The sequence below is a fragment of the Hypanus sabinus genome, chromosome X2, assembly GCF_030144855.1.
Source record: "Hypanus sabinus isolate sHypSab1 chromosome X2, sHypSab1.hap1, whole genome shotgun sequence".
Classification (NCBI taxonomy): domain Eukaryota; kingdom Metazoa; phylum Chordata; class Chondrichthyes; order Myliobatiformes; family Dasyatidae; genus Hypanus; species Hypanus sabinus.
The window spans coordinates 12985266-12998988 of NC_082739.1; the positions used below are offsets into that span (position 1 = coordinate 12985266).

The 13723-nt window shown below is 43.1% G+C and overlaps 1 protein-coding gene across 3 annotated transcripts in view; it reads right to left on the reverse strand.

Annotated features, from left to right (window-relative positions):
• LOC132385156 (cell surface glycoprotein MUC18-like) overlaps nt 1–13723 on the reverse strand; it is a 149905-nt gene that overhangs the window by 29661 nt on the left and 106521 nt on the right. For 2 of the 3 annotated variants that reach the window (XM_059956977.1, XM_059956978.1), the window contains exons 2-3: nt 11727–11854; nt 4921–5134 (exon numbers count right to left, since the gene is read on the reverse strand). In XM_059956977.1, the coding sequence (XP_059812960.1) occupies nt 4921–5134; nt 11727–11854 (342 nt within the window). The remainder of the gene's footprint in view (nt 1–4920; nt 5135–11726; nt 11855–13723) is intronic. The other variant, XM_059956980.1, reaches the window with a different exon arrangement.

Sequence of the window (13723 nt, forward strand, 5' to 3'; positions counted from 1 at the left end):
AAGCTAACACTCCATAAGCTTTCTTAACTACCCTATCTACCTGTGAGACAACTTTCAGGGATCTGTGGACATGTACCCCCAGATCCCTCTGCTCCTCCACACTCCCAAGTATCCTGCCATTTACTTTGTACTCTGCCTTGGAGTTTGTCCTTCCAAAGTGTACCACCTCACACTTCTCTGGGTTGAACTCCATCAGCCACTTCTCAGCCCACTTCTGCATCCTATCAATGTCTCCCTGAAATCTTCAACAATCCTCAACACTATCCACAACACCACCAACCTTTGTGTCGTCTGCAAACTTGCCAACCCACCCTTCTACCCCCACATCCAGGTTGTTAATAAAAATCACGAAAAGTAGAGGTCCCAGAACCGATCCTTGTGGGACACCACTAGTCACAACCCTCCAATCCAAATGTATTCCCTCCACCACGACCCTCTGCTTTACGCAGGCAAAACAATTCTGAATCCACCTGACCAAACTTCCCTGGATCCCATGCCTTCTGACTTTCTGAATAAGCCTACCGTACCTTGTCAAATGCCTTACTAAAATCCATGTAGATCACTGCATCCACATCCACCTCATCTATATGCCTGGTCACCTCCTCAAAGAACTCTATCAGGCTTGTTAGACACGATCTGCCCTTCACAAAGCCTTGCTGACTGATCCTGATCAGTCTCTAAATGCCCATAGATTCTATCTCTAAGAATCTTTTCCAACAGCTTTCCCACCACAGACGTAAGGCTGACTGGTCTATAATTACTCAGACAATCCCTACTACCTTTTTTGAACAAGGGGACAACATTCACCTCCCTCCAATCCTCCGGTACCATTCCCGTGGATAACGAGGACATAAAGATCCTAGCCAGAGGCTCAGCAATCTCTTCCCACGCCTCGTGGAGCAGCCTGGGGAATATTCCGTCAGGCCCCGGGGACTTCTCCGTCCTAATGTATTTTAACAACTCCCACACCTCCTCTCCCTTAATATCAATGTGCTCCAGAACAACAACCTCACTCATATTGTCCTCACCGTCATCAAGTTCCCACTCATTTATGGATCATTGGGATCTCTTCTGGAGAAGGTATGACCTCTACAATCAGGACGAGTTACACTTGAACCCAAGGGGGTCCAATATGTGTGTGGGCAGGTAGTTGGTTTACAAACAAAGGTAGTGAGACTACTAGCGAGGAGATGCTGATGATAGGGCAAAATTGCAGTCAACAGGATGAGTTGCAGTGTAAACTCCAGACAAAATCAAAGGGTGAATACAGGATTGAAGGTGTTATATTTGAATGTGTGCAGTATATGGAATAAGGTAGATGAATTTGTAACAGATTGGCAAGTATGATGTTGAAGGCATCACTGAATCATGGTTGGAAGAAGATTAAAGGTTAAAGTCTAAAGATACACATACCAAAAGGATAGGCAGAAAGACAGAGGGGGGCAGTGCAGCTCTGTTGGTAAGAAATGAAATTAAATCATTAGAAAGAGGTGACATAGGGTCGGAAGGTGTTGAGTAATTGTGGATAGAGCTGTAAGGGTAAAACGACCCTGATAGGAGTTGTATACAGACCCCCAAACAGTAGTAAGCATGCTCAAAAGGCAACATTACAATAGTCATGGGGAATTTCAATATACAGGTAGATTGGGAAAATCAGGTTGGTGTTGGATCCCAAGAGGGGGATTTTCTAGAATATCTACAAGATGGCTTTTTGAGCAGCTCATGGTTGAGACCACTAAGGGATCTGCTCTTCTGGACTGGGTGATGTGCAATGAACCAGAATTGATAAAAGAATTTAAGGTAAAAGAACCCTTAGGGGAAAGTGACCATAATACGATTGAATTCATCCTAAAATTTGAGAAGGAGAAGCTAAAGTCAGATGTATCAGTATTACAGTGGAGTAAAGGGAATCACAGAGGCACGAGAGAGGAGTTGGCCAGAATTGATTGGAAAGGAACACTGGCAGGGATGATGGCAGAGCAGCAATGGCTGGAATTTCTGGAAGCAATTCAGAAGATACAAGATAGATATATCCCAATAAGGAAGAAGTATTCTAAAGGCAAAATGACACAATTGTGGCTAACAAGAGAAGTCAAAGCCAAAGAGAGGGCATACAATATAGCAAAAATTACTGGGAACAGAGGATTGGAAAGCTTTTAAAAACCAACAGAAGGCAATTAAAAAGGTCATTAAGAAGGTAAACATGGAATATGAAAGTAGGCTAACCAATAATATTAGAGAGGATACCAAAAGTTTCTTCAGATACAGCTATGAAGGCCAAGACTTTGGCAGAAGTTGGGTTCTCGTTTAGTCAGGGCATGGAGGGACACTGGGAGAAGGCAGGAGATTGGGGATGAGAGGAAAATTGGATCAGCCATGATGAAATGGCAGAGCAGACTTGATAGGCCAAATGACCTAATTCTGCTCCTATAATCTTATGGTCTTATGATCTAAAGCCATTCATAAAAATATAGCCAAATTCCCACATAGCAGGTGGTATCTGCACAGATTGATTGTCCCATAGGAATAGATAATCTGGGGAAAACATTTTAAATCTCGTTTTGCAGTTGTTTTATAAAATTTATAACAACAAAATTAGCCTGAGCCAATCTTGGGTTAATAATGATACTTATTTAAAAGATTTTACTGTAGACAAGGTGTTTGTAAAAGGACTCTGCTGCCGTCCTGCAGGATGTGTCTCAAGTGAGGATCTGTAAAATGGATATCAGTGTGTCAAATAGAATATAATCTTGTTAGGTTTAATGGGACAAAATTCCACTTAGTTTCAAGAACAGTTGCCTGCAGCCCCACAGAAGGTGGCAAATCCATAAGATCTGAAGAAATAAAAGCAGAATTAGGCCATTCAGCCTACTGTCAGCTCCACCATTCCATCATGGCTGATTTATTATTCCTCTCAACCCCATTCTTCTGCCTTTTCCCCACAAACTTTGACATACTTACTAGTTAAGGACCAATCAACGTCTATTTTGAATATACCCATTGACTTGGTCTCTCCACAGCAAACTATGGCAATTAATTTCATAGATTGATTCACCCTCTGGCTAAATTGATTCACCCCCTCATCTCCATTCTAAAGGGACTTCATGCTTTCCGAGGCTGAGCACTCTGCACTGATACTCGCTATAGGAAACATCCTCTCCATATCCACTCTATCTGGGCCTTCAATATTTGATGTTTCAATGAGATTCCCACTCATTCTTCTAAGCTCCAGTGAATACAGGCCTAAAGCCATCAAACTTTCCTTGTATGTTAACACTTTCATTCCCAGGATTATTCTTGTGAATGTCCTCTGGACCCTCTCCAATGCCAATGCACCCTTTCATTGATAAAAGGCTGAAAACTGCTCACAATACTCTAACCACAGTCTGACCAGTGCCTTATTAAGCCTCAGCATTACATCCTTGCTGTCATATTCCAGTCCTCTCAAAATGAATGCTGACATTGCATTTGACTGTGTTACCATTGACTCAACTACCAAGTTAACCTTTAGGGAATCCTGCATGAGGACTCCCAAGTCCCTTTGCACTTTCAATTTCTGAATTCGCTTCTCATTTCCATCCCACTGATCTTCCAAATGCTGGTTTGTATGTAAGGGCTGTACATAGAAACCCTACAGCACAATACAGGCCCTTCAGCCCACAAAACTATGTCAAACTTGTCCTTATCTGAGAAATTACCTAGGATTACCCATAGCCCTCTATTTTTCTGAGCTCCATGTACCTGTCCAGGAGTCTCTTAAAAGACCCTGTCATATCCGGCTCCACCACCATCGCTGGCAGCCCATTCCATGCAATCACCACTCTCTGAGTAAAAATAAACTTGCTCCTGACATCTCCTCTGTACCTGCTTCTGTGCACCTTAAAACTGTGCCCTCTCGTGCTAGCCATTCCAGCCCTGGGAAAAAGCCTCTGACTATCCACATGATCAATACCTCTCATCATCTTATACACCTGTACGTAAGTGTTCATGACATTGGGAGGATTTGTACTTTAAAAAAAACTGGGAAAAAAAACACCAAGGATAAAAATGTTAAGCATGCAATTGTTAATGTCCAGAAGAATGGTGTCTTCACGTTGTGTTCAGTACAACACTGCTTTGTATTTAAAAGGTGCATGTCTTCATAGACAAAGCCTGGTAAGGATTTTGTAAGCAAGAATAGTGGAAGCAGTGTCAACACAAGAGAAGTTAGATGAATATCTGAAAGGACAAAAGTTCAGGTCAATCATAAAATAGTAAGAACATGAGTGGTTCAAAGCCTGTACAAGTATGATGGGCCGAATGATCTCTTATGTGATGTATTAATCTATGTGGGTGCTTCATAAGGTGTTGGTCAGACTGCACTTGGAGTATTGTGAACAATTTTGTACCCCATGTTTAAGCAACAATGTGCTGGCACTGGAGAACTCCAGAGGGGATTTACGAGAATTATCCTGGGGATGAAAGGATTAACAAATGAGGAGCATTTGATGGCTCTGGGCCTGTACTCACTGGAGTTTATAAGAATGAGGCAGGATCTTCATGATACCTACCAAATATTGAAAGGCCTAGATAGAGTGGGTGTGGAGAGAATGTTTCCAATAGTGGGAGAGGGACCAGAGGGCACAGACTCAGAAGAGAGAGACGTGCATTTAGTACAGAGGTGAGAAGGAATTTCTTTAGTCAAAGTGTGGTGAATCTGTGGAATTCTTTACCACAGACAGCTGTGGAGGTCAAGTTATTGGGTATACTGAAAAGAGAGGTTGATAGGTTTTTGATTAGTAAGGGCATCAAAGGTTATGCAGAAAAAACAGAAGAATGGGGTAATAAATCAGCCATGATTGAATATCAAATAAGACTTGAGGGGCTGAGTGGCTGATACTGCTCCTATGTCGTATGATGCTATGATGCTAACAAACTCACCAAAGACGTAGAGCTTTGTTACAGCTTCTCCATTGCCTGCAGGACCTGCACTAACTTGGCAGAGGAATTCCTGTTCATCCTGAAGCCTGACGGGATCAATGGTCAGGGTGTAGTTCTCGTCTACTCTGATTCGATCAGTGTAGTCGGTCAAATTGTCAGTAACCTTACTATCCATGTCTTGATAATAGATTCGTTTGCGCTCATTCTTCTTCACCTGAAAGTAGACAGAAGGTTGAGATTTTGAAAGAAGTTGGTTGCAATTATTTTCCCCAAGCTATCAACAACTCCACCCATTAACTTACCCCACATCAGCCACTCTCTGCACAGCCCCTCAGCACCCTTCATCCCACACTGCACAGCCACGTTATGCTTACACTCCACACACCATACCAGTACTGACACACTGTTTTCATATGCCTCTTGCCAAGGGTCACTTTATCAGTTTTGAGCAGCAGCCAATCAGAGATCCAAAGCGTGAGAAGACGTAACTCTCTCGGATTTGCCGACTGAGTATGTAAGGCATTGATTTGCAGCAGTTTGGTGTTTCAAGCAGCGGCCAGTCAGAGATGCAACGCCTGAGAAGCTATAGCTCACTCAGGGCCACCGAATGAGTACATAAGGCATCAATTTGTGGCGGTTCAGCGTTTTGAGCAGAGGCAAATTAGCGACCCAAAGCATGAGATGACGTGACATAATTCACTGAGGTTTGCCGAATGATTACAGAAGGTATCAACTCATGGCAGTTTGGTGTTTTGAGCAACGGACAACCAGCGATCGAAGCGTGAGAAGACGCAGCTTACACATGTGCACTGAACTGAGTACACAAGGCATGGATTTGCGACATTTGAGCAGTGGCAAAACGGAAATCTGAAGCATGACGCATCTCACCCAGGTTTGCTGATTAAGTACATAAAGCATTGATTTGCGGCAGTTTCACCTTTTGACCAGTGGCCAATTAGCGATCTGAAGTATGGCAAAACGTAGCTCACTTGGGTTTTCCAACTGAGTACGCAAGGCAGTGATTCGCATCAGTTTGGTGTCTTGAGCAGCAGCCAATCTGAAGCGTGAGAAGGTGTAGCTCACTCAGGGTCACCAGCTGAGTATATAAGGCATTGATTTGCGGCACTTTGGTATTTTGAGCAGCGGCCAATCAGAGATTGGAAGCATGAGAACTCACAGCTCACTCACGTGCACCGATTGAGTACGCAAGGCATTGATTTGCATTGTTTTGAGCAACGGAAAATCAGCGATCCAGATTGATTGGCAAGAGCAAATTAATGTACGGCAGGGGCAAGCGTGCGGCCATTTTCAGAGCACCCATTGTTGAAAAGGAGAGTGTGAGAATGGGGGTTTTTAAAGGCTTTAGCTCTTCGAGGCTTGAAGAAAGCGAAAAAGCTGTAGGTAGATATCTTTCCCGGTTATTTATTGTTTCCCTTCTTTATATTTACACAGTTAGAACAGTAGGGATACCAGACGGGATAGCTGAATGGTCCTCTTGCAGGATGCAGGAAGGCAGGGAGACCTCCATGTGTCCGTGACGACCACACCTGCAAGAAGTGCATCCAGCTGCAGCTTCTAACACTCCACGTTAAGGACTGGATGAACTCCAGATCACTCGGGAGGCTGAGGAGGCAATAGACTGGACAGAGGGAGCCAGTTACACTTCAGGTGCAGGACACAGGAGACTGGGTGACAGTCAGGAGGGCAAAAGAAGTTAACAGCCAGTGCAGAGTACCCCTGTATCATCCCCCTCAACAGGTATATCGCTTTAGATACAGTTGGGGGGAATGATCTAGCAGAGGAAAGTCACAGCAGTCGGGTCTCTGGTAGTGAGACTAGCTCTGTGGCTCAGAAGGGAAGAATTCAAAGATTCAAAGTATATTTATTATCAAAGTACATTACATCCCTGACAAAACGTCAAACCCCCAACACACAAAATAAAAGAACAAATCGTGCAAATGGCAAGAAAAACACAGAAAAACAGAACGAGTGAAAAAACAGAATACAAAACACCAAATCACAAAGACATGAAAGAATCCAGGCAGATTCAGCTCAGCTCACTTCAATCCAACGCCGCGTCTCTCACTATCCTGCAGGCTAGTCCGACCCCATCAAAAACACACAAAACAGCAACAACAACAAAAAGGAGCCAACCAGAGACACATCCATAATATGAACTACAATCCACAAACAGCGACAATTACACCTTGCCCAAGACTCATGTACTCTGGCACCGTCCTCCGGCAGCATCCAGCGAGAGGGAGAGAGAAACCATTCATACAGTATGTAGGCAAATTTGTCCAGGAGCAGTGAGCAAGGGGGAGTGAGAGTCCATTCATATGCAGGTAAACGGCGCGAAACACTCCCTCCTCCCATCACCGGCTTCTGCTCTCGTCCTCGTTGATTTCAATCTTCCTTATAAGGGGAAGGGGTGGGGGGGGGGGGGGGAGAGAGAAGAGGTGAGCTCTGGTGATTAGGGGAACAGGAGGCTCTGTGGACAAGAACGAGATTCCTGGATGATATGTTGTCTCCCGGATGTCAGGGTCCAGGATATCTTGGGTTGAGTCCTCAGCGTTCTTAAATGGGAGGGTGAGCACGTCATGGTCCAATGACATAGGTAGGAAGTGTGACAAAGTTCTGCAAAGTGAGTTCATGTAATTAGATGCTAAGTTAAGGGTAGGACCTCCAGGGTTGTGACCTCAGGGTTGCTACCCATGCCACATGCTAGTGAGGCCAGAAGTAGGAAGATCACACAGTTTAATGTGTGGCTATGGAGATGGTACAGGAGGGAGGCCGTCAAATTTTTGGATCATAGGGCTCTCTTCCAGGAAAGATGGAACCTGTACTGAAGAGACAGTTTTCCCTGAACTAGAAGGGGACCAATATCCTAGCGGGAGGGTTTGCTAGTGCTGCACGGGGGTGGGGGGGTTTAAAACTAGAGTTGCTGGGGGATGGGAACCAGAAGGCCAGATAATGGAGACAGTGGAGAGGTTGTGGAGACAGTCGTTAAGACCTCAGTCAAAATCAACAGATTGAGCATGGTGTGACTAATGTTCTGAGCTGCATATATTTCAATGCAAGTAATATTGTAGGAAAGGCAGATGAGCTCAGGGCATGGATCAACACATGGAATTATGGTATCACTGAGACTCATTTGCAGGAGGGACAGGACTGGCAGCTCAATATTCCAGGGTTCTGCTATTTCAGACATGACAGAGCGGGAAGGATTAGAGGGGGAGGGATGGTGCTACTGGTCAGTGAAAACGTCGCAGCAGTGCTCAGTCAAGACAGAGGTGAGAACTTGTCTAGTGAGGCTTTATGGGTAGAACTGAGGAATAAGAAAGCATTGACCATGTTAATGGGGCTATATTATAGGCCACCCAATAACCAGTGGGGTTTAGTGGAACAAACTTGTAGAGAGATCACAGACTGTTTAAAGAAAACATACGATTGTTATAGTAGGTGATTTTGACTTTCCACATGTTGACTGAGACTCCCATACTGTAAAGGGACTAGATGGGATAGAGTTTGTCTAAGGTGTTCAAAAAAGTTTCCTTAATCAGTACATAGAATTCCCAAACAGGAGTGTGTGATTCTTGATCTCCTATTAAGGAATTAGACAGGGCAGGTGACAGAAGTTTGTGTAGGGCAACACTTTGCATCAAGTAATCGTAATGCCATTAGTTTCAAAGTAAATATGGAAAAAGATAGGTCTGGTCCATGGGTTAAGATTCTAAATTGGAGAAAGTACAAGTTTGATGGTATCAGAAAGGATATGGCAAGTGTGGATTGGGACAGACTGTTTTCTGGCAAAGGTGTACTTGGTAAGTGGGAGGCCTTCAAAAGTGAAATTTTGAGAGTACAGAGTTTGTATGTTCCTGTCAGAATAAAAGGTAAAGGTAACAGGTTTAAGGAACCTTGGTTTTCAAGAGATATTGAGATCCTGGTTCAGAAAAAAAATGTTGTTGCATAGCAGTCAGGGACAAATGAGGTACTTGAGTATAAGAAATGCAGGGAACACTTAAAAAATAAACCAGGAGGACTGAAAATCATGAAGTTGCTCTAGCAGACAAAGTGATGGAGAATCCTAAGGGATTCTACAGATATTTTAAGAGCAAAAGTATTGCAAGGGACAAAATTGGTTCCCTAGAAGATTAGAATGGTAATCTGTGTGTGGAGACAAAAGAGATGGGGAGACCTTCAATGGAATTTACTTGGGAGACAGACACAGAATCTATAGAAGTAAATTAAAGCAGCAACTAGGTCATGGACCCTATACGGATTACAGATTATACTGGAAGAGGTGTTTGCTGTCTTGAGGCAAATTAGGGTGGATAAATCCCCAGGGCCTGAAAAAGTGTTCTCTTGGACCCTGTGGTGTTGTACTTCGGTAGGACCAACCAGGGTAGGCCTTACACAGTGAATGATGGGGCACTGAGGAGTGTGGTAGAACAAAGGGATCTGGGAGTACAGGTCCATACTTCAATGAAAGTGGCAGCACTGGTAGATAGGGTCATAAAGAAAGCTTTTGGCATATTGGCCTTCATAAATCAAAGTATTGAGCACAGGAAATGGTATGTTATGTTGAAGGTGTATATAACAGAGGTGAGGCCTAATTTGGAGTATCGTGTGCAGTTTTGGTCACCTACCTGCAGGAAAGATGTAAATAGGTTTGAAAGAATACAGAGAAAATTTACAAGGATGTTGCCGGGACTGGAGGATCTGTGTTATAGGGAAAGGTTGAATAGGTTAGGATTTTATTCTCTAAAACATAGAAGATTAGGGGGAGATTTGATAGAGGTATACAAATTTATGTGGGGTATAGACTGGGTAACCACAAGCAGACTTTTTCCACTGAGGTTGGGTGGAACTACAACTAGAGGTCATGGGTCAAGGGTGAAAGGTGAAAAATTTAAGGGGTACGTGAGGGGAAACATCTTCACTCAGAGAGTTGTGAGAGTGTGGAATGAGCTGCCAGAGGAAGTGGTGCACACTAGCTCGATTTCAATTTTTAAGAGAAGTTTGGATGGGTACATGGATAGTAGGGGTATGGAGGGCTGTGATCCAGGTGCAGGGAGTAGGCAGTCTAAATGGTTCAGCGCTGGTTAGATGGGCCGAAAGGCATGTTTCTGTACTGTAATTTTATATGACTCTGTATTTTTCCTGTCAGAGTCACCTTGTGTACAGACACTCCTGTACCTAGTGTCAACTTAAGTACATATAAGCTAATCCTATGGATATACAGTCACATTCAACAATTACTCATACATTGGGTTTTATATGATTGCTTTTATATTTATTGTGTTTTAGGCTTTTTTTTCATCTGAATCAGATTTGGAGTAACAATCATTTTATCTCCGTATACTGAAGAAAGACAAACTTGAATTCTGGTTTTGAATCTTGACTTCCTATTCCAAAACCATGGGTATTGTCAGCATATCTATGGCCACCTGCAGTATACAGGGCAGAGGTGCATAAGACAGCTAGCGACTTTTTCGCAAAGTGGAAATGGCTAATACGAGGAGGCATAATTTTAAGGTGATTGGAGGAACGTTTAAGGGGGGATGTCTGTGGCAGGCATTTTCACACAGTGGTGGGTGCATGGAATATACTGTCAGGGGTGGTGCTAGAGGCAAATACATTAGGGACATCTAGATAGGCATGTGGATGATTGGGGAAAATGGAGAGCTATGTGGAGGGAAGGGTTAGATTGATTTTGGTGTAGGTTAAAAGGTCAGCGCAAGATCATGGGCTGAAGTGCCTGTACTGGTCAATATTCCACTCCAATGATATACTCCAGGATTGTATTATTGGGTATTTTCAGTCGCTTGGCATTCAAGATGAGGGAGTAAACTGGATTAGACATTGGCTTTGTGGGAGAAACCAGAGAGTGGTAGTAAATGGCTGCCTCTCTGGCTGGAGGCCTGTGACTATATCTATTCAATGCTACGGATAAATTTTTTTTATCGTGTCGCACCAGACAGTCGGCCATTCTTGTCTGGGCACATGGTGTCAGGATTGGTCTCCTTTTGGACTAACTGGGTCACGGTATGAACGTTCCTGACTCAACCCTTGTATTTTTCCTGAGGCCGAGTGGCTAGCTCGGCGCTCAACCCGGCACGGATGGAAAGCGTGCTCGCGGAGTGGCCCGACTTGGATTCGAATTCGGGAGCCTTCGCTCCACAGTCTGGCGCTGATGCCATTGTGCCATCTGGATAATAATGTGGTTAACTGCATCAGCAAGTCTGTGGATGTCACAATGATTGGGGCTGTAGTGGATATCTATAAGAAGCTTTCAAAGCCTTCAGTTTCAGCATCATAAATAAACGATTTTTAAAACATTCCTGTAAAATATACCTTTAACAATTGATGGATTGAAGTAAATTTTGCAATGTCTCTGAATGTTAAGGAGCTCTCCAGCACAATCAGAAACAAGAATCCAGTCTGTAACAGAGTGGTGGGCCCCACCCTGCCATTACCACAGGAACAAGAAGGCCAATCTGCTACATAGCAGCTGAACGCATTATCTAGGGTCAGTCAGTCACACAGGAACAAAGCTGCACTATCAGATAGTCACTCAGTCACAGGTCCTTGAGGCATGGTGTCCATTGTTGTGGGGTCAGTCACTGACAGTGATAGGGGATTAGTAATTCACATGGTAGTCAGTAATGCCTCCATGATCAAGGCATGTAAACCATAGGTCCCATTACTATCAGTGTGGGTAATATTGTGGGATAGTCGGGCACACAATGACAGAATGCTTTCTGATAGGATCAGCTGTCATCGAGCAAGATGTTTCTACTCACAACAAACCACTGAACATATCGTATTGTGTCTGGGGTGGAAATCTCTGGAACACATGGAATGCTGATGGGTTTCTCGATCTCTGCCTCCAGTACAGGTGGTGTATGAACGTGAACAGTGGCAATTATCCCTGTGAACAAAAAGCAAAGACATTAGCTACAACTCTCAACGTCTCCTGCTCTGTAAGTGAAGTGTGTCTGTGCTGGGGAACAGTTTCAACACACGGCATGTACTTCAGAAAGTTTTAAATTTGGAGTTCAAAGTATAATTATTATCAAAGTACATATATGGCACCATATGCTACCCTGAGGTTCATTTTCTTGTGGGCATTCATATAAAATAAAAAGAAAACAACAGAATCAATGAAAAGCCACACATGACAGAAACTGGCAAATGACCAATGTGAAAAGACAACAAACTGTGCAAATACAAAAAGAAAATAAGATAATAAATGCATACATAAATAAATAAATAGATAAACAAACAAACAAGCAAGCAATAAAACTGAGAACATCAGTTGTAGAGTCCTTAAAATTGAGTCCATAGGTTGTGGAATCAGTTCAGTGATGGGGTGAGAGAAGTTATCCCCTCTGGTTCAAAAGCCTGATGGTTGAAGGGTAATAACCAATTCCTGTTTTTGAATAGCTCGCAGACAGGAAGAGTTGATTCACAGAGTCAGAATATCAAAAAGACTGTAGATGCTGTAATCTGAAATAAAACCAGAAAGTACTGGAAACACTCATCCAGTCGGGCAGCGTCTGTGGAAAGAGAAGTGGAGCTGACAATGATTCATATCAGAGATCCTTCATCAGAATAATGGGAATGTGTCAGATAGAAACTGGCCACCTGGTACGGGATAACCAAAAAAAATCACAGACACCTGTTGATTCAGGAGTGAATTATTCAGTTCTGTTCAATTCTTTAATACAAAATGTAGCACACTTGTGCACTGTAAGTCATTGAGTAAATATACTGGGTTTTGTATGGTAACAATTTTCTTATTAAATAGCAGGAACAGAAACCAACTGCTGTTAGAATGAAGTGATTTAACAGAGCAGCCAGCTCATGTTGGTTTAATAAGGAATTAGTGCCAAACACATCACCAGCTACCATTTGATAATCGTGTGTCACAACTCACACTAATTATAAACCACCTCTAATCTCAGCCTCTTCCTCCTCTCACTATAAACTAGAACTCACTCGAAAGCTCTTCTCTGTTCCTTGTGTCACCTCCTTCACTCCTCTCGTCAATCTCGTCAAATATAACTGTGTTATATTTGGTAGCTGCACCATACCTTAATAGATAAGCCTGACAAAGCTTCCTCTGTCTGTAAACAAACATCGTAACGATGTTACTCACACTAAAACCCATGTACTTCATTACAATATTTACGATTACACTTTATTTTATTTAGAGATACCGCTGTACGCAGAACAGGCCCTTCAGCCCAATGAGCCACAACACCCAGCAACCCATTGATTTAACCCTTGCCTAATCACAGGTCAATTTACCTTTGGACTGAGTGAGGAAACTGGTGCACTCATAGGTAACCCACACATTCCATCCACGGGGAGGACGCCGAGACTCCTTTCCGAAGACATTGGAATTAAACTCTGAGTGAGCTTCACAGTCTGCCTGAACCCCAACAGGATTGTTAGTGCAACACTATTACAGCTTGGGGCTGTAATCATGAAGTGAAATGAACATTTCATGATTTGTTTTATAAATTAATGATCCCTCACGAGGAGGACGTACAGACTCCTTACAGATGGCACCGGAATTAAACTCTGAACTCCAGAAACCCCCAAGCTGTAATAGCGCTGCGCCAAATATCATGATGTCGCAATGACGACATTAACGAACAGCTCCTTATGCCCGCTCTGATGTCCTTAGGCATAATTTGAAAAATCACAAAAAGGCAGATGCTGGAAATCTGACATATATCAGAAATAAATGGCATTTTCTGTTTTTAATTAACAATTTATCCATTTGTTTACT